This window comes from Amphiprion ocellaris, chromosome 18, assembly GCF_022539595.1.
Source record: "Amphiprion ocellaris isolate individual 3 ecotype Okinawa chromosome 18, ASM2253959v1, whole genome shotgun sequence".
Lineage (NCBI taxonomy): Eukaryota > Metazoa > Chordata > Actinopteri > Pomacentridae > Amphiprion > Amphiprion ocellaris.
In genome coordinates this window covers 21,024,050-21,043,328 of record NC_072783.1, presented here as the reverse complement: position 1 = coordinate 21,043,328, position 19,279 = coordinate 21,024,050, and the positions used below count along the sequence as shown (strand labels likewise).

The following is a 19,279-nucleotide window of genomic DNA, read 5'->3' as shown; positions in this document are numbered from 1 at the left end:
CAGTAGCGTCCAGAGGAGTGGTTTTTGGTCATACTAGGTGGGTGGCTCTTTGGTTGGTTGATGACGTTGGTCCTGACTGAAATAACTCCAAACTAGTGGATACATTTTCCTTAAATTACTGTGCAAACATTCATGGTCCCCAGAGGAAAAGCCCACTGACTCTAGTGATCTTGATGCCTAACTTTAAGCCTTAATGCAATTTAAACGGATGATTCATAATAAAATTCAAGACAAGTACAGTTGTCATGAACAAGTAAATTAGCTATGGAGACCAAAACCATTTTTATACGGGGCTGTAAACATGTTTATTTCTGCTGTAAAGTTGGACAGTTTAAGGCCAGTGTTTCCACAACTGGAATCAAGCAACTCATTTTTTAACCCAGCCGTTTCAGGAACTGCAGTTTTTGGCACTTGCGTGACATTTCATTTTTTACTCCCATACGTTGCAAAATTAATGACATTCCCATCAGTCTCAGCTGCACTACAATGCAAATTTTAGCAGGCTAACATGCTATACTAAGATTATGAACATTATATCAATATACCGCTAAACATGGGCATTTTGGCATTGTCCCTGTGAGCACGTCAGCATGCTGATGGTAGTATTAAGCTCAATGCATTAGTAGCATGGCTGTCGTCTTGTTACAACATTATTACGCAGAAATGTATAGTGTGAAAATGATTTAGCATGACAAACATTGAGGCTGCTTTCTACCTAACATATCCTTGCCATCAATTGCATTGCTTTCTGGCTTTTGCTCTTTTTCTGCAAAACAGTCATAAGAGGATAAAAAGTTTTTGGCCTCACTCACAAACAAGGGGTTTAACTCCCATTTCGGAGCATAACTGTATACTATAAAGCCTTATATCACTGTCCACAAAAACTTAAATGTTTGTAGCAACCAAAGAAAAAGGAGAGGAAAGGTTTGAGCTGGTTTGCTCCATGACATCGTGTCCATTCACACATTACAGGTGGCAGAAGCAGCCAAATGTGGTGTGAAACTGTTGCCCCATGCACCTTACTCACTGACCTGCACTGTCTGACTTCAGGTAAGGGTTAGGCTATCGGTTATCAGTTTTCCAAACTAAAGTCAAACTTACATGTTCACCATTTTCAGAGTAATGATAAAGTCATCAATGCTGTTGAGGAGAATCTCGGAGCTCAAGATGTGACATTCTTCCATAAAGGGTTAGTAAAGCTTCGACATAGGTGGACCAAGTACATTAAAGTTAAAGGAGACTATGCTGCAAAATAATGCAAGAACAGTCTTTCTCCTGTGAGGCCAAGACGTTTCTGAAGTGATCTTGTATATTTTATGGGATGTGACTCATTACCCTTTTAATACATAAAATTGAGAAGCTGCAAACATGTTCTGCAAGGGTGTATTTAAGCAAAAATCATTATAGTTTCCGTAGCCTAATCAAGTCCTTTTTATGGTTAAAGTTAAGGCTTCTGACAAGTATGTACAGTAGTGAAAGGGTAAAAGTTAGAACCCAAGTATATTTTGTTAACATAACCAAGTAGTTTTGGTGCCTTACCCAAACCAAATAGTAAAAACATAAGCAGTGAGTTAAAATGAAACTTGAGTCCGCCTCTCCAGCCTCTCAAGATGGTCGATGTGGCTCTCTGAAAGTGGAATGTCTTCCTGCTTCCTAACCCATACTGTTATCTCACTGGGAAAAATTATGTTTCTTTCAAAACGCAATTGAGAACGCAATTTAGTTGTATAGTAACGTAATCTTTTGGAGACTGGGTTGGTTAACAGCAAAAGTTGTTGTATTTTCTGTCTGACACAAGTCATCTGGTTGTATTTAACTGACACCAGTATAATTCTTTCGACCAAAAAAAAAATGTTAGTAGTAATTCCATGAAAGATAACGTGATGATTTGGATTAAAAGCAATCATGTCTGGAGCCCTAACCTCTACAGCAAAAGATTCTGCAAGACACTGATCCTCATGCCTCCACCTGTTATTAATATGCATTCAGTGTTAATCTTTAGTAATCACACTGTGACTAAAGCTCAGATTTTCGTCTCCATGCTGACATAAATAGTAGACATGAGGGGGTGCAGCCGTTAGCAGGGTGGATGGGTGTAAACTACTCTTGTGGTGTTGAAGGAGCTATAATGAAAGGGGGGGGGACTTAACTGTTAGGTTTCGTTTACTTGCAGCCTCCAAATTAGTTTTGAAAAGGAAAAGAGTGGAAGTTCACTGTGTGTGAAACAAAAGGAACCCTGGAGGTTTTATGAAAATGTCTCACCCAAAAAGAAAACACTTGGAGTTGACAAAAAGAGGCAGGTCAGTAGGAGGGAAGTGGTCCAATAGCAATGAAATATAATAAGCAAGAAAAATACATTTTAAATTGTTTAAGTGGGTGGGATTGTTGAAAGGGAAAGGCATGGGGGTACAGGGAGGAAAGGAGGGATGAAAAAGAGCAGAGAAGGAGGTTAAAGAAATTCTAGACTTGTATGGGGAAAGAAAAATAGATCGGCTTGGAGGTGTGGGAGAAACTGAAGCTTGGTTTCTTGTCGGAGCACGAACCGACAGGCTTTGCTCCCTTAAAAAAGAAACAACTGATGTCACCAGTAAAGCAGCCCAACAAAACCTATTGTTAAAGCTGAGACTGTTGCGTGCGTCTGCACTCTTTCTGTCCCATGCAGGCTATCTCCGTCCATAGAAATACAATGCATAGTAAACACACAGTCTACAACCATCATATCCTGTGTGGTTAAAGTAATGCATAGCTACACCAGCCTCAGGGCAAAAAAACAGAATAATGAAAGACTTCAGCCCGTGGAAATCACAGGAAGGAGGAATTAGATTAAGACTCCAAACTGTAAGACACATCCAGTGTCCTGTATACGGTCAGTCCATGTTGGAAGACTGACCTCGTCTTCTGTGATCCTTTCTGTAAGTACAAGAAATAAAGGCCTTGAACCGGGTCCACGAGGACGGTGGCCACAGGCGTCCAAAACCAACAGGGCTTCCAGCTGTTTGCTTTTCATAAAACACACTGGAATACAGTAGTGGAGGGTTGAACTGCTGAGAGACAAACTGCAGCCTCAAAAGAACCAGTCAACTGTCCTGCGGGTGAACAAGTTAACCCAGATTTCTCATTGTCCAGAAATACACGGTGTGTAAGTCGGTTCATAAATTTGGAAGGAGACTGCTTGTTTCCCAAGTTCCTAGTCGATGACTAGGAAAGAAAACATCAGAAAAAACAGACGGTTTGAACAGCTCACTCTGTTTCAGCGTCCGAACAGAGCAGCTCTGAAAATGAAAAGGAGAGCAGGTTTGCTACGTAAGTCAGCTAAAAGAGTATAAATATGTGCCAGTTTGGAAGATTTGGTACATTAAAAATAGTAGTAGATGATGGCATCTGCTTCGGCAGCTTTTCATTTTGCACTTGGATGTGTTTAACAGACGTACAGTAACCAGTGGGATATTTCACTACGCCATTTATTAGTCTGCAGTGAGGGCGACTGTCATCTGTCAGTGCTATGATTCACTCTGCTGTTTTGTGGAACTGCAGGACTAATAAAAAACAGCCTGTCAGGCTCAGACTCGCCAGCCGGCCGGCTGCCTGTCACCCCTTTGGGCTCCCCAACGTGATGACATCATATTACAATGACTTTAAAGATTAGTAGCCAGTGAGAAAAGTGATGCGGGTGCAAAGTTGTAAATGATGAAACGGATGAAGTCAGAATGAGGTTTCCCTGACTTTGCTTTGCTTGTCTTTTCATCTAGTGTTATACTTTGGAACACTTCAAACCATATTTTATTTTACTTAAAGCTGATTCAATAAAAGTTTTATATTAATGGATCAAATAACTGCGTGTCATTTATGACAAAAGCTGTCGCTCATAAACGTGGGAGGATTATACTACAGGTCTGCCGGGTGAAGGACCAGGGGCCTGTGAATGCTTCTTTTTGCAAAGTCAAAGGACTACAAAAAGCACAAAGCCATCACAAAAAGACTAAACATGACCTACAATGGAAACTGCAAGTGACCACAACTGATGCTCCTGCTTTCAGTCGGGTGTCTTGCCTTTGGGGGCCTTCAATGTGTGTTTGCCCAACTGTCTCAAAATCCATCCCTGACCATGGAAACAAATCCACAGGTCCCCTCAGCCCTTCTGACCTTTTAAGTGTCATTTAGTTTGGGTTCTGCTGCGTACAATGTTAGTGTTTGTCGCTTATGTCTCTCATCAGCATCTTGTACAACCACACCCAGCATCTCTTTTTAATGAAAAGGCTCTAAAAATTCTGCTGAATTCCACCTGACCAGCACCAAGCAACAGACAAAGACAATTTGCAATTAGCAAGTGAACATACGGAATTACGGTTATTTTCACATAGACTTCTACACAATCTGATTTCTTTTTGCAGCCCGAGTAGTCGCCCCCTGCAGGCTGTTAGAAAGAATGCAGGTTTAAGGCCCTTTGCTTTGACTTTGCTTTTCCGGACTGGAGGCTACGTCCAACGTACTTTTACATCCGTTTATATAGAGTTTATGGTTGCGCTGACCCCAAGTAACCACAAAGAACGAAATAATGTAGATTTAAAAATAGAGAAAGGTAGTTTAGCAAAAGGACAAATGGGCATCCTTTAAAAAGGGTAACTATTTAGAAACTAGTCCTGAATAACCTGTGTTTAGTGAGGGATTTTGCAGAATATTTTATTCATGCAGATAATAAAGCAAGTCCATTGGAGACCAGTGTTCAGAAATTTTCACCAAATTCCTCACACTGTAACTAGTTCTAACGTGATTGATGCAAGCAGACGACCTGTCTGTGCTTATGTTGTTTGTTCTATTCACATCACAGCATTATAAATCACCAGGCATTTATTGTACAATCTGTTGCATAAATCCTGATGTTGTTTAGTCCGACACAAATTGCAATCAAGACTTTACGAGATCCAGCTCATGGAGCTTGGCGTGCAATGAACCTGCAAAATTAAACATGTGGTCTTTAGACATTACTGTAGATAATCACCAACAGATCTTTATTCAGAAAACACACAATTCTTCTACAGTCAAAATACAAATTATCACTTCTATGCAAGTTTACAGAAATGCGTTTTCGTCATGTTCACACAGCTGGATAATACATTTCCTCAGGAACTTCAGTGGAAATAATTACAAGGTCTCATAAGTAATGACTAATTACTTCATGTCTCATACTTGAGGCTCTGAAACATTCAAAGACATGTGTGTAAACTGTGCCAGCAAACTAATCCTGACTCAGTCATCCATTTATCATAAGATTACATGAACCACCGAAAACACTTTCTCACCGTCGTAGTGCATATTTTGAGAAGTCTGTACTGAGCTTTCCTGAATGAAACACGGACAAACATTTACAAAAAGCAAAGGAGCTCTTTGAACTTGCAGACCTGACGTAAAGACACAACACAGTCTCACAGTTTAGAGGAGGGGAAAGCCACGTCCATTCAAAGCTTAGACAAACACAAAAATGCTTCTGCCCCCACGGTGCCAGCTTTCCTAAACATGTCCAACAAGCCATCACTCATCTCTGCACAAAAGCAGCTTTACTCTTGTTTTGCTTCAGCAGGGCTAAACAATAGTTTGTAAAGAAGACAAAGCGAGCATAAGAATGCTAGAGAGGAAGAAACACAAAGTCTCAGCGACAAATTCAGGAGATTACACTCGGCGCTGTGGGTAATATGTCTGATCCTGAGTGGGAAGAGGCCCCATCCAAGATACTGAAACATTCTGTATCCTGTAAAGGTTGAGCAACTATGAAATATATCATCTACTTTTGTAAATCTTCTTCTTCTGTTTTTCATACAGCTCTTCAGTCTCTTATTACTGGCTCTAAATTTATTTTACTTTCCTTTGCTGTTTATGGAATTTTTCCCCTCCGCTCATGGAAAACTACCTAAGCAGTTTTAAAGGGAAGTGAAAACATGACACCACAACAAAACTGAGAAGTGTTTACTGATAATTCGCCGCTATGTCTGCCATGTGATCCTTTGAGTTTTCTCGTGGTTTGGATTGAAGTAGTCTGTGGTTAGTATATTTCTGTTTCACAATATAGTTATCAAGTGTCATACTCAAGGGCCTTTAAAGACACTTAAAGAGTTTAGTATATAAAACTTTAGTCGTTTGTCAAGGCTTAATTATATCATCAGAGCAAACTGAACTAACATGCTCGAGCAGGAAACTTCAGGGGCTTTAATTGTGAATGCATTCACAAAAATTATTGATGACAACATGCTTGGATGATAACACGGTGTGTAAAACTATTGTAGCAACCAGCAGTAAAATGCTTAAAGTGACTGTCAAGCAGCTGTGAAAGACGACAGGAAGGAAGGAAATGAGCGAGTAAAAGAGAGGAAATCCTTGCTGGAAAGTTAGTAAATGAAATACAATGATGATGGCATATACAATGTCCGTCCTGGGTCTTGACTTTCATTGTTAAGTCTTATTGAATATCTGCTATTTGTATCACTATGTTTAATTCTGTATTTAGCTCTTAGACAATGTGACTGTTTGCTCTTTACCTGCTACTACTATGCTGTAATGCCCCTTATTTAGCAGCACAGAAATATTTAATAAATAGTTTTTAACACACAATAATGCAATTGCAAGAAGCTATATGGACATTGTCAAGCGTTTGATGTGCAGTATCTATCAATGAGTCGAACTTCTTTCATGAAGATATATTTCATACTATTAAAACTACATTTTACTACATTGCCACTTATTATCTCAAGACTCAAGACCTTTATTTATCACAAACACAATTATACATAGTATAATGCGCAGTGAAATATATTGTGCACCTGTTCCAGACCGAAACAATAAGAATAAGACATACAAGAAATAACTGTTGATACACTAGCTTCTGTGGCTGTCCACAGAAGGAATCATAGTTGTTGACAAATACATTTAACAAATACTTGTATCAGCTCACAACTACATTTTATCATAGCTGCTAATAAATACTAGGTAGTGGGGCCTAATTTAAAGTGTTACCATTGCACCTACTTAGCCATGTCTTGAAACTGTTATGGTGCAATTTTTTCCTTGTTTACAGACATATTTTACCTCCTTCACTAAATTAGCTGATCCCGTTAACTAACCAACTAATTTAATATTAGTTTATTTTTTCAAAATACAGTAACCAACCCAACTAAAACGGTATTATTTAGCTTGTTAGCCAGCGTGGCTAACCCTGATAAACTAGCAATTGTTCTTGAGCTTGTTAGTTAAAGAAGCTAGCAGCAGCTAACCTCTTATTTGTTGTTTGGCCTGCTAATTACAGTGGTTGATTTCAGCTAATCTAATATGCGTTGTTTATCTTGTTAGACACAGTAGCTCTTACTTCCTAATCTAGTTTTAGTTGCTTAGCTTGTTAGCTACTGTAGCTTAGCCTTGATAACCTACTATTTGCTTTTGAGCTTCCTAGCTACAGCAGCTACCTCTAGGAAGACTGGTATTTGTTGTTTAGCTTGTTAGCTGCAGTAGTCAACACAAGTTAACCTAGTGTATATTGTTTAGCTATTGTTAGTTACAGTAGCTAGCCATAGCTAATCTAGTATTTGTCAATAGCTTTGTTAGATATAGCAGCTACAGCTCAATAACATACTATTTGTTGTTGAGCTTTTTACAAGCTACGTTACGTAGCTCTAGCTAATTTTTTTTTTTTTTTTAGCTTGTTAGCTGCAGAGGCCAACCTTCATGAAGTATAGTTGTTTGCTATCTTGTTAGCTATAGTAGCTCGCCCTAGATGGCCTTAGTTTGTGTAGGGTTTGCTGGTACACATATGACCAAAATACTATTTGCAGCTGTGCAAACATTTTAAGGGCTTGAGATGTTTTAATACTTATCTGTCAGGTAGAAAAATCTGTCTCAGATTCATTCTGAGGCATGATATCGACTCTGAATCTGTTTTGCCACAACTTGTACAGCCTGACATCTGATCTCAACATCGTTTGACGACACCTACCCGTCACCCCCGGCCAGGCTCTTAATAATGCATAATTTCAAGTTTTAATACAATTTAAATGGGTGAATTTTATCAAAATTCATTCCCAATGCAGTTATCATGAATGGGGCAATAAGCTGTACAGACTATAACAGTTTATTATACCAAGTTTATTTCTGCTGTAAAGTTGGGCATTTTACCATGGAGGTCTATGGGGATTTATTCAGTTTTGCAGTCTGCCTTAAGAGGCCATTTAAGGACCAGAGGTTTTGGAACTCATATGTTGGCTTCATTTCTCAGCCCCAGAGGTTGCCACCTGGGGATAACCTGCAAAAAGGTATCGAGGAGGTTTAAGAAGAAGAGCTGCTGCAAATTCTCTGTGGTTGGAACATCTGTCAAGTACCAAGAGTTATGCTATTGTGAATGCAAGGATATGAATGTATTTAGTATTTTTTCTGTTTATTGCACTTTGACGTTAAATGATGAAACAAGGGAATTGTTTTCGAAAGCATCCTCGCCTTGTATTACATTAACTTTTCCAGACTACAGTACGTACTACTTAGAAGTAGCGCTCTCTCACTTTCTCTACATGCATATACACGCAGACACACAGACACACAAACACACACTGCTCGTATTTCTAATCATTAAACGTAATCTGAACTCCTGCGTGCACTGCCTACCTCAATTAGGTCAGCACCGTTTCCTGCACTGTGACCTGCATATATCCTGACCTGTATTTCACACTGTGCAGGAAAATGACTCAGGCTAATTAACTGTATTAGTCTTCTGTTTCAGGAGAATGAAAAATAAATAAACACAAAAGAAAGATATGATCAAACTGGTAGGAAGTAAACAGGGTTTGAGTTTGTCTGAATCTGTTTAACATTGCTAAGAATACGGCATTTTGTGGCTACTTTTTCCACAGGCTGCAGCACCACGTCTGCTTATGCTTTGCACGGTGAAATGCAACCCCTGACCCAAGCAGATTTTCTTCTTTCTGCAGGTTGATTATGTTTACTGCCCTAATTCAAGTGTGTCTTAATGTGTGGGATTTTTCCTTAATGGTGTGCTTTCATAAATGACCTGATTTAGCAAGCAGGTCTAAAAATAATAACTAGGTTTGAATGAGTTGTCCAACTCTAATTATCCAGGTTCTGTGTACAGCTTTCAGTTTTGGAATCTGGGTTTCAAGCAAACTTGTAGAGTTCTCTTAAAAGCCTGGTTAAATAATGTGCTTCTCCTACTCTGTGACAAGTTGATAAGGTAATTTTCTGCTCTCTGATTGGCCATGACTGATATTTTGGATGTACAAAGTAGTTTCAAAGTTCTTTGTGACACTGGTGTTATTCCTCAGCTACTTTTGACAATTTTTCTAAATGTAAAATATAAAACTGTGCTGTGATTGATTATAAGAGCCTACTTTAGTTGTTTACATTGCAGGTACATACATAAATTGGCAGCATCTTAACGACTTCCAGCTGGGAGCTACACTGATTTAAGTGTAGATGTGATGCCTTGCCAAAAAGATTTCTACGAAGACAGCACCACCTGCTGGTCAGCAGGAGTTACTGTGTATGTTTAAATTAAGTAAAAGTGCATCATCTGAAATGCACGAGGCTAAATTTGGAGCAGTCACAGCTGAGTAATGTGTGTGTTGCAGCTACAGCATGTGATACATTAAACTCACTGCTGACAGAAGTCTGTGTGTGTTTGTGAGGAAGAGATCGCTGCTGTATCATGTCAAAGCTTGGCAAATGGGTCAGACAGGCAACTATTTACAAGTCGGTGTAAAAGAGCACAGGTCAAATTTATTTCCCATGCGTGACAATTCACTGCACGGTATCACACTCTTCACACTGCATCTGACCTGATTGCTGTATACACTATTTATACTTCATTTAAACCCCTTTCAGACATGCACCTTGGTCTGACCTAATAACATTTCTGTCATTTTCAACATGGACAAGCCTAAAGTGTATGTATTCCAGTTCAGCACCAATATTGCTCAAAAGCATCACAGACTGCAAAAAGACACAGTTTGTGAGCACAGAACGTGGCTGAGACATGAACCTCTACACATCCAGAGGATCCTACACATCAACTGGACGCTCTACATTGGAGCCAGGGATGACCTTTTCTGTGTGGAGTTGGACATCGCTGTAGGCGATGAGATGTTTTATAGCAAAAAAAGACATGAGAGTCAAACGAGAATGACATCAGGATAAGATTTTTGTTCCCAAAAATCACAGAACTACCTTCTCACTACCTAAGCCCCATAATTTCACACTTTATATAAACAGAATATTAAAGTTAAGATTAACAACACTCACCAGAAAAGAATGCAATCCGGGTTTTGAGGAAATGCTAGCTGGAGTTTAGTTTGTTACTTCCAGTTGTTTGCAGTAGTCTTTGCTCTGATTTTATTAAATACCTGCAGCATCAGACAGCAGCAGGATCAAAATGAACATGAGAGTTGCAAGCATTTATTCATAAAGAACAGCGGTAATGTCATTAATTACTTATCACTATAAATTATCCCTGATATGGAAACAGGATTAATCAAGGTCTACTAGCAATGGCACTGTAAACATTTCATTATTTAGACAGATGAGCTGTCCCACGCAGAGTCACATATCAAGAGAAATTTTATCCATAAGCTGCAGTCGAGGTTTCCAGTTTTTTCATGATTACATTTATGCTTGCTGTTTGGTAAACTGTATTAGGCTATTAGAACCACTAAAATGACAAATCTTATAGTTTTAAATGAAGTATTAAATACAAGGTCATTTGTAGTTTTGACATTTACATGGAGATTTGAATGAGCCTCATCAAAAAGGGGATTTATAAGTGTTAATATTTTAGGATGAGAGGCGATACAATAAGGTAAAAAAAAAAAACATGATTCAGCAAAACCCACTGCATAATGTTGTTTTTATTAGTCTTTTGGGCCACATGTTGAAACTTTCCAGTGGAACCAACACCCATTAAAATCAATATGTAATGAGCAGATCGGTGTCATTGTTCTGTTGTTTTCTATTCGGAAACCCCGGAGCATCTGAAGAAAATCACATCTTCCACTGCTTCCTACAGTCAGTCAACAGCATTTATGTGTGATTTCTCTTTTAGAAGAAAATAATTCTAGAAACGTTTGCTGCCATTTTTCAGAATTTCTTCCAAATAGTGACACTAAAAGAACAAACTGTCCTGCTGTGGTTGGCCACAGCTATAAAGTACACTCACACTAAACAGCAGTTGCCTGGGAACCAATGAAAACAAAAGTCATGTCTGGCCAAAGGAGTCCAGGCTGGCAGACAGCCACATGTATACTCTTTACTCTTTAGCAGTCTGATCAGTATTTATTTACAACTCTCAGTTAACTGTTGCGTGACATTTTGATTTGTGTAATTGAGTGTAATCCTGCAGCTGCAGAAAGAACATCTGAAGTCTTGTTTTCCTTTGTAGCTTCCTTGTTTTGTTTTTTTTTTTTGTTTGTTTGTTTTTTGGTGTGTTGGATGAAAGAGGTGGTCTCCTTAATGCCGGTAAGGAATTAAACCTTTTCCTGAACTTGAACTGTTTTTCTGTTTTATCCTGGCACTTTGTATCCTCTTGTATTCTTGTCAACAGTACTGAATACAGTGCTAATTTGCTTTGTCATGGAACAATAGGTGATGAAGTTACCGTTACTTGAAGTAAGGAGAAAGGTAAAACTACATTTTGTCTACAGTTACAGCTGGCTGGACCGTGTTGGTAACATAATCCTGCAGGTCGGTTCCACTGTCGACTCTGTTGTCACATTCCTGAACACGGTAACTACAGACCCCATCGTTGTCCCGGGTCTCCCCGCTGCAGCATGGCCAAGGGAAAGAAAAAAAAAAGCCAACCTAAAGGGAAGACTATTACCTTGAAAATGGCTCAGAACAGCATGGAGCTGACGGTGGATGGGAAACGGCGGCTGAACCTCAGTTTTCAGGAGATCGCTGCGGTGCCAAAGTGCCTCCAGAAGCTGTGTGAGGTCGATGAGCTGGACATGAGCAGGAACCTGATAAGGAAGATTCCAGATTTTATTGATCAGTTTGTCGGGATCCGTGTTTTGGATCTGCACAGCAACTATGTGAGTATAACCAGCAGCTGAAGAAATTATGCTACAAGATTTAACAGACAGTATGCTTAACAAGGATAACTTGCAACGATTTGAATCATGTGCAGCATAACTTAACTTATGCTTGCAAGAAAACAATTAAAAGTCAGTTAAACAAATATGAGCCAACCGTGCAGGGACAGTGTTAAGCTACTTTATGGGAAGTCTAAGGGTTAAAAGTCAGGATATCTGACATTCTGCTATATCAATTCTAATAATTATTTTTGGAAATCTCTTTTTCAAATATCACTTTACTTTAGAAACACAGAGAATGCAGGTTGTTTTCTTGTATTTTCTTTAATCATACCAATGATTCTTGTTTGTTCTAACTCAAAGACAAGAACCATGAGGAGGTGACACCGTACTTATCAAAGATAACACTTCTAGATCTCAGAAATGTGACTGAAACGACTGAAGACCTTCACCAAAGGTTTATATGTTAGTTCTATGCTTCTCTTCAAGCTTCCAAAGGATAGTATTTGTAGTCACTAGTGCACTTTATGTGTCATTGATCATCTGATCTGTGTATTCTCCTGGATTTGTATATAATGTGCTGGTGACATGCAAACTGTATGCTTTATTCGGGAATTTATTAAGGGGTGAAATGGTTAATTAAGTATTGGCTAGTCAAATTTTATTCATAGACACATAAAAGCAGACAAAACCAAACATAGTCATGCTTCTATCGCTTCAGAGAAATTCAATAAGTTAAGTCACAGGGACTTGCTTTTTGTCCCAATAAGAGAAGAGAGTTCACAGATTGTCACTGTGTAAACAGATTTAGGTCTGAAATACTTTATAATATGAGTACACTGACACACATCTACACACACAATGTCAGGTCATGAGTGACTTCAGAGGAAACCACACTGACTTACATTAATTTCCTTGACACCAAAAAGGAGGAGAGTCCCCACAATGTGATTATATAATCAGATTTATGTTCCAATAACACGAGTAAAACAAGTGAACACATATTTATATTGTCTATTTGTATATCCACTTACAAATATAATTAATACATTTTATTTAGTATTAGTTTGTGAAAACCTACACTACCGTTCAAAAGTTTGGGGTCACTTAGAGATGTCCTTATTTTTGAAAGAAAAGCATTTTTTTTCAATGAAGATAACACTGAAGTAATCAGAAATACCGTCTAGACATTGTTAATGTGGCAATTATTCTAGCTGGAAATGGCTGATTTTTAATGGAATATCTCCATAGGGGTACAGAGGAACATTTCCAGCAACCATCACTCCTGTGTTCTAATGCTACATTGTGTTAGCTAATGGTGTTGAAAGGCTAACTGATGATTAGAAAACCCTTGTGCCATTATGTTAGCATATGTATAAAAGTGAATTTTCATGGAAAACTGGGTGACCCCAAACTTTTGAACGGTAGCATAAGTAAGCCCAAGATAAACTGAAATAGTAGGTGCAATCCATTACCCATATTGCCATATTATATCGTATTTAGTATTTCACAATATTTAGTTGTAGCCTTGCAACAGACTGGTAACCTGTCCAGGGTGTCCCATACATTCACCCCAAGTCAGCTGGGATAGGCTCCAGCCCCCCGTGACCCTAATGAGGATTAAACGGCGTATAGATAATGGATGGATGGACAATATTTAGTATGTCAAGTACCAAAAAGTCCTACAGCATCTGACTGCATTTTATACTACAAGCCAGCATGCTTTTCTGGCCATTCTGACCCACAATCCTCTACACAGCAGAAGACACATCAGATACGTCACAGATTCTCACGCGAGTATAAACAGGTCACCAAGAGAGCACAGACGGATCGCTGCTCATGTGACAGAAGACGCGATGACAGATGACAGCACATTAAACTGTTGCAAATGGTTCCATGTGACCGATGCTATTCCACATCACATACTTTTTCTTTTGACTTCAAATTTCACACTGCAGACTGCGATAGATATGTGAACAAGTGGCTTGAGTTTCAAGCTGTGATGTTATGACTAAGAAATGTGTCCCAGCTGTGTGCATACTGCATGAAACATGACGTACGTTGGAAGAGCAGCTGTAGCACCATAGTGCTGAAAGAAAAACGTATGTAATTTGGAACACAGTGAATAAATGTTTAAAATATTAGATTTCAGGGGCTGCACAGTGGCTTGGTGGTTAGCACTGATGCCTTGCAGCTAGAAGATCCCTGGTTCGTGTCCCAGCCTGGGATCTTTCTGCATGGAGTTTGCATGTTCTCCCTGTGCATGTGTGGATTTTCTCCAGCTTCCTCCCACAGTCCAAAAATATGCTGAGGTTTGTTGGCGATAAATCTAAATTGTCCCTAAGTGTGAATGTGAATGTGGATGTGATTATTTGTCTCTATGTGTAGCCTTGTGATAGACTGGTGACATGTCCAGGAGTCCCCTGCCTTCACCTTAAGTCAGCTGGGATAGACTCCAGCCTCCCGCAACACTAATGAGGATGAAGCGGTTTATAGATAATGGATGGATGGATGTTAGATTTCAGATAAAGGCCTATGTACGAGATGAGGCTTCAAGATTATCTCGTAATGCTAATGTCACTTTCAAGCTCCTGCAGTTTCTTTTTGTATTGTAATTTCTTTGCAATTAATTAAATGATCACAAACACCACAGAGTAAACAGCCTTTGGGCAAACTGTCAATTGCCCAATTGGTAATTAAATTATGTTGCATGACTGTGTCCATGTTATGGTGTTGAATGTGTAATTATATCGAAGATACCGGTCTCTGTTGCAACACACTGAAACAAAAAAGCACGAAGACTAAGCTAAACGTTTTACATCCTGATACTGTGTGTTATAAATTGTGTTACTGCCTTTATCACAGCTGGAGGAGCTCCCTGTGACCATCGGCCGCCTGCAGAACCTGTTGGTTTTAAACTTGTGTAACAACCGTCTGACCAGCCTCCCCAACGAGCTCGGCCTGCTGACAAAACTCCAAACGCTCCACCTGGGTCTCAACCAGCTGGACACTCTTCCCGCCTCCATTGGTTTACTGAAGGAGCTCCGGCACATCGGCCTGTCTGACAACCGATTCACCCGTGTCCCTGGCTGCATATCCAGGCTGAACAACCTGCAGAAGGTCAACCTGGACAGGAACCCCATGTTGACTGAGGATACAGCCAGCCAGGAGTCAGTCATGATATCAGAGAGTCTTTATGTGGTCACAGAGAGCTTTCTGTGTGAGCACTGCCGGAAGAAATGCCAAAATCAAAGGACGACGGAGATGTAGGTGCTGCTTTAACTTTAAAAAAAATCAGTCATGGAAATTCTGATTACTATGTTTGTGTGCGAGTTCATTTCACGCCCTTAACTTTAACTTACACTACAGCGCCATCTGCTGTTTTAACACCTACATTAACAAGTTTAAAGCACAAACACTGTTACTGCGACCTACATTTATAACAACATGTAACACTGTTAAAGGAAGTTGACTAAAAATCCAGTGCTTGTCTTTGATGACAGAAAACTGAGGCAGTTTCATTCAATCAATCAAGTTTTCCTTCAGATATTTGAAGAGCACAGAGTGAGAAGTTGATCCTTAACCAGCACAAAATTTCATACAGTGATCACAGTTACTGTATACATTTGTCATCCACATGACAGTTCTTAGCTAAATCATATCTAACAAAAGATATTCTAAATATTACAGTGTACTATGTGTACTGACAATGCCTTTGATCTAGAGGGCAGCAAAAACTACCAAAGGACACCATTATTGTCTGTGAACCCCAGCTTTTGCAGATGCCACCTTCCTCACACTGTGAACGCCACTACTCGTCTTAAATTGTTTGAAATAATAAATAATTTCAGTTAAATTCAGATTCAGAAAACTTTATTTGTCTCCAGGGGCCAGATAAAAAAGGCACAGAAGCAGGACGTGCAACAATGACGTAAGAAATTGAGTAAAAAACAAGAAACTCGAGATAAGTAACATAAATAAAGTGCAATTTATTGCAGCCATTGTTGCTAATATGTTTTTAGGGGTGAAGTGGTAAATCTGGCGTGCAGTTTTTAATGTAAGAAATGAAGTACGTTAACCTAATCACAGTCATGCAATGGTAGGTCTGAATAGCAAACATGATTCATTCATCATCATCATCCTCAATCATATAAACTGCTTTTTTCACTATTAAATATGAAAATATCTACAAATCTGACACTTGATTATGCTCTTGCTTAAATTCAAATTTATAAAGTAACATTTCCCACTATGGGTTTCTGGCATTTTAAAAAAAATTACCACCACATTGGAATCATGCTAACATGTGGGAAGTGAATAAATTTACTAAGGTGTAATCAGCTTACTACTCATTGAACACAGTACATAACATTTGTAAGTGGTATATAGATAATAGATGGATGGACAGTCTTACCATATTGTGGATAAGCATCTAACTAAAAGACAACTCAAAAATTACCACACAACTTCTTGAAAGCCTTCTCAGAAAATGTTGTTGGACAAAAAGATGAAGGCTTTAGCCTCTGCCCACTGTTTATTTCCCACTATCTTATTACCAGATTGAAATCAATCTCACTCCATTCTCATCTGCCTCACTATGCCCACATAAACAAACAGTCAATACTATCTGAAAACAGGGAATAACCTCAGCAGCCCTTGTCATTCAGTTTCTATCACATCGCTGAGCCGAGGAGTGCTGAGTGGACTGGATTAAGATCTCAGCAGACAGACTCATTAAAAGGCAAGCCGCCTGGTATTGACTCCACCATATTGTGATATAGAGCAATATTACAGTAACACAAGGAGGGAAGGTAAGCAGAAGCCTACAGCGGCTCACAGCAGTTTCTATAATACGGATGTGACAACACAACTGAAAAGTATCTGCTGCTTGAGGCAGATTTTTCTTGCAAGTTTTGGATTTATTTTATCTATTCTCTTCTTATCTTTATCTCATACCCACTGTAATGACAGAAATCTGTTACGGTATCACTGACAATGAAAAAAATGGCCAAAAAAAAGCTGTTTCTTTACAATCAAACAAAAAAAGGGGGTGAAAGTATTTACTACATGTATTTATGTATATTTCTGTTACCTCTTCATTATAGACTATCACTTGGTTTGTTAGTTGGATCTGCATTTAAAGAGAAACTGCAGCTAGCTGGAGGTCCGTCACAGCTGAACAGTCCGATGCTCGTCAGGCAATGCTTCCGGACGTTCCTGCTATTGAAAATCAATTCCTACACATACAGATGAGCGGCCGCTCAGTTTCTGCCTGCCTTTTTCCTCATCCATTCCATCAGTGTGTCCACCCCCGACTCTGTCTCTACCTGTGTCAATCAACCAAACACACCGAGGCAGGCTGAATGAATGAAACAGAACTGCTGTGGAGGCAAAGCAATGTGGCTACAAATAGAATCTAATTAATTTGGATTACACGGCCCTGGCTCTTTTGATGACTGAGATAGAGGGCCAGTGGACTTTGTTATATTGTAAGAAATGAAATCAGGAATTCAGAAAGTCATTGTGGGCTATGTATAGCTATTGCCACACATAATTTAGCTGGACTATTGTACATCTATCAAGCGAACTGAACATGTAACCAAACAGCTGCCCATACCTGCCCAGCAAAGACATTAACTTTCTTTTAGAGTTGTGTATGTAGCCACTAGCTAGCAGATATATTCTTATTTGTATATATAAAGTAGTAACCGGTCTTTCAGCATTACCATATCTAGACCAGACAGACAGACAGACAGACAGACAGACAGACAGACAGACAGACAGACAGACAGACAGACAGACAGATATACAGATAGATAGATAGATAGATAGATAGATAGATAGATAGATAGATAGATAGATAGATAGATAGATAGATAGATAGATAGATAGATAGATAGATAGATGGATAGACAGACAGACAGACAGACAGACAGACAGTTAGATAGATAGATAGATAGATGGATGGATAGAACCTTTATTGATCCCGCAGTGGGGAAATTTACAGTGTAACAGCAGCAAACAGAACAGTTTGAATAAAAAAGAGAGCAGCACACAATGCAGACAGTGCATAGATATGTTCTCTTTCTAGAAGAAAAATACAAATATTTACAACAAAATTTCTATGAAATTGCACAGCATCATTATGTACATTGTTATTGGACAGTTTGTAACTGCTCAACACTCCATTACGCTCTCTGGTTGCTATGGGCCAATCCATGGATTTCCACATCTAAAAGCATCCATGTGGTATAAATATCATCTTTTCACCCTAGATCAATGATGGTCCATGGAGACCCCTTTGTGGACATCAATGTGCAACACAATCGTACCATTATAACTCATCATTAGAACAATTCTAATCCAAATAGTCACTACTGGACTTTGAGTGTGCTTTAATTTCGACTTACTTTCCACGTACCATGGCTAAATACAGTGACAAGTTCTACTTTCTCCAGACATCCTGTGCTATACCTTCCAACTGTATCCACTGTGCATTCATCAGGAATTACCTCATTGATACGGTGTTACAGTTCACTTTGTGATAGCTTTTATTTCTGTATAAAGTGCAAAGCTGAAGCCTTTCAGAAACACATATGGGAGCCGCTTGTGTGTTTACTTTTTGCGCAGCCAACTAGCGCATTCCCATTGTAGCATGAAAAAACCTGCTTGCACATTCGCTATCTGCCTTACACAGACACAGAAAGCATAAACACACCTTAACTTTGCCTGATGACTGTTTAGTGTAGGTAGTGTACAGTGGATTTTACCAGAGCATCTCATTCACTGCATGCTCTTACATTTCGCTGTCATTTATAGACTTTACTGATTTTCGAGGGATTTTCCATCACATGATACAGGTGGACATGTCAACATATTGTCATGTATTCTGTTTTGCAGGATTAGCTAATAATAAGTCTTAACTGCACTCAATCGCCAACACAAACAAAATCACACACATTAAATATAGAATGTGTCGCAACGTGTAGAGGCTGTAGCAGACTATGTCATGGGTTGTAGAGTAAGTAGCACAGCTGCATCTAACCACACCGAAGTCGCATTTGAAAGTATGTTTACATGCTGTTTAGGTTCTGCAGGTGACCAGCTAATTAGCTTTCCAGCCTACACACTGATTCCAGCATTCGATCATTACACAAGGTGGAGATAAGATGTGTGTTTGTGTTTTTGAGTTAGATAAAAAGGAAACT

At 39.1% G+C, this 19,279-nt stretch overlaps 2 protein-coding genes across 3 annotated transcripts in view; one reads left to right on the top strand and one right to left on the bottom strand.

The window, feature by feature from the left end:
* The window catches only part of mapk8b (mitogen-activated protein kinase 8b), a 140,929-nt gene that overhangs the window by 28,696 nt on the left and 92,954 nt on the right, over positions 1-19,279 (bottom strand). For both annotated transcript variants that reach the window (XR_008599473.1, XR_008599472.1), the window contains one exon: positions 11,861-11,999. The gene's annotated coding sequence lies outside the window, so the exon portion shown is untranslated. The remainder of the gene's footprint in view (positions 1-11,860; positions 12,000-19,279) is intronic.
* On the top strand, positions 11,258-18,004 carry lrrc18b (leucine rich repeat containing 18b). Its single transcript, XM_055004560.1, has 3 exons — positions 11,258-11,499; positions 11,685-12,071; positions 14,937-18,004. Exons 2-3 carry the CDS (start codon positions 11,811-11,813, stop codon positions 15,339-15,341), a joined length of 666 nt encoding a protein of 221 aa, XP_054860535.1. The 5' UTR covers positions 11,258-11,499; positions 11,685-11,810; the 3' UTR covers positions 15,342-18,004.

Coding starts and splice junctions, on each gene's coding strand:
- lrrc18b (XM_055004560.1), top strand. CDS start 11,811: ATGGCCAAGGGAAAGAAAAAAAAAAGCCAACCTAAAGGGAAGACTATT. Junction 12,072..14,936: donor TGGATCTGCACAGCAACTAT/GTGAGTATAACC, acceptor CCTTTATCACAG/CTGGAGGAGCTCCCTGTGAC.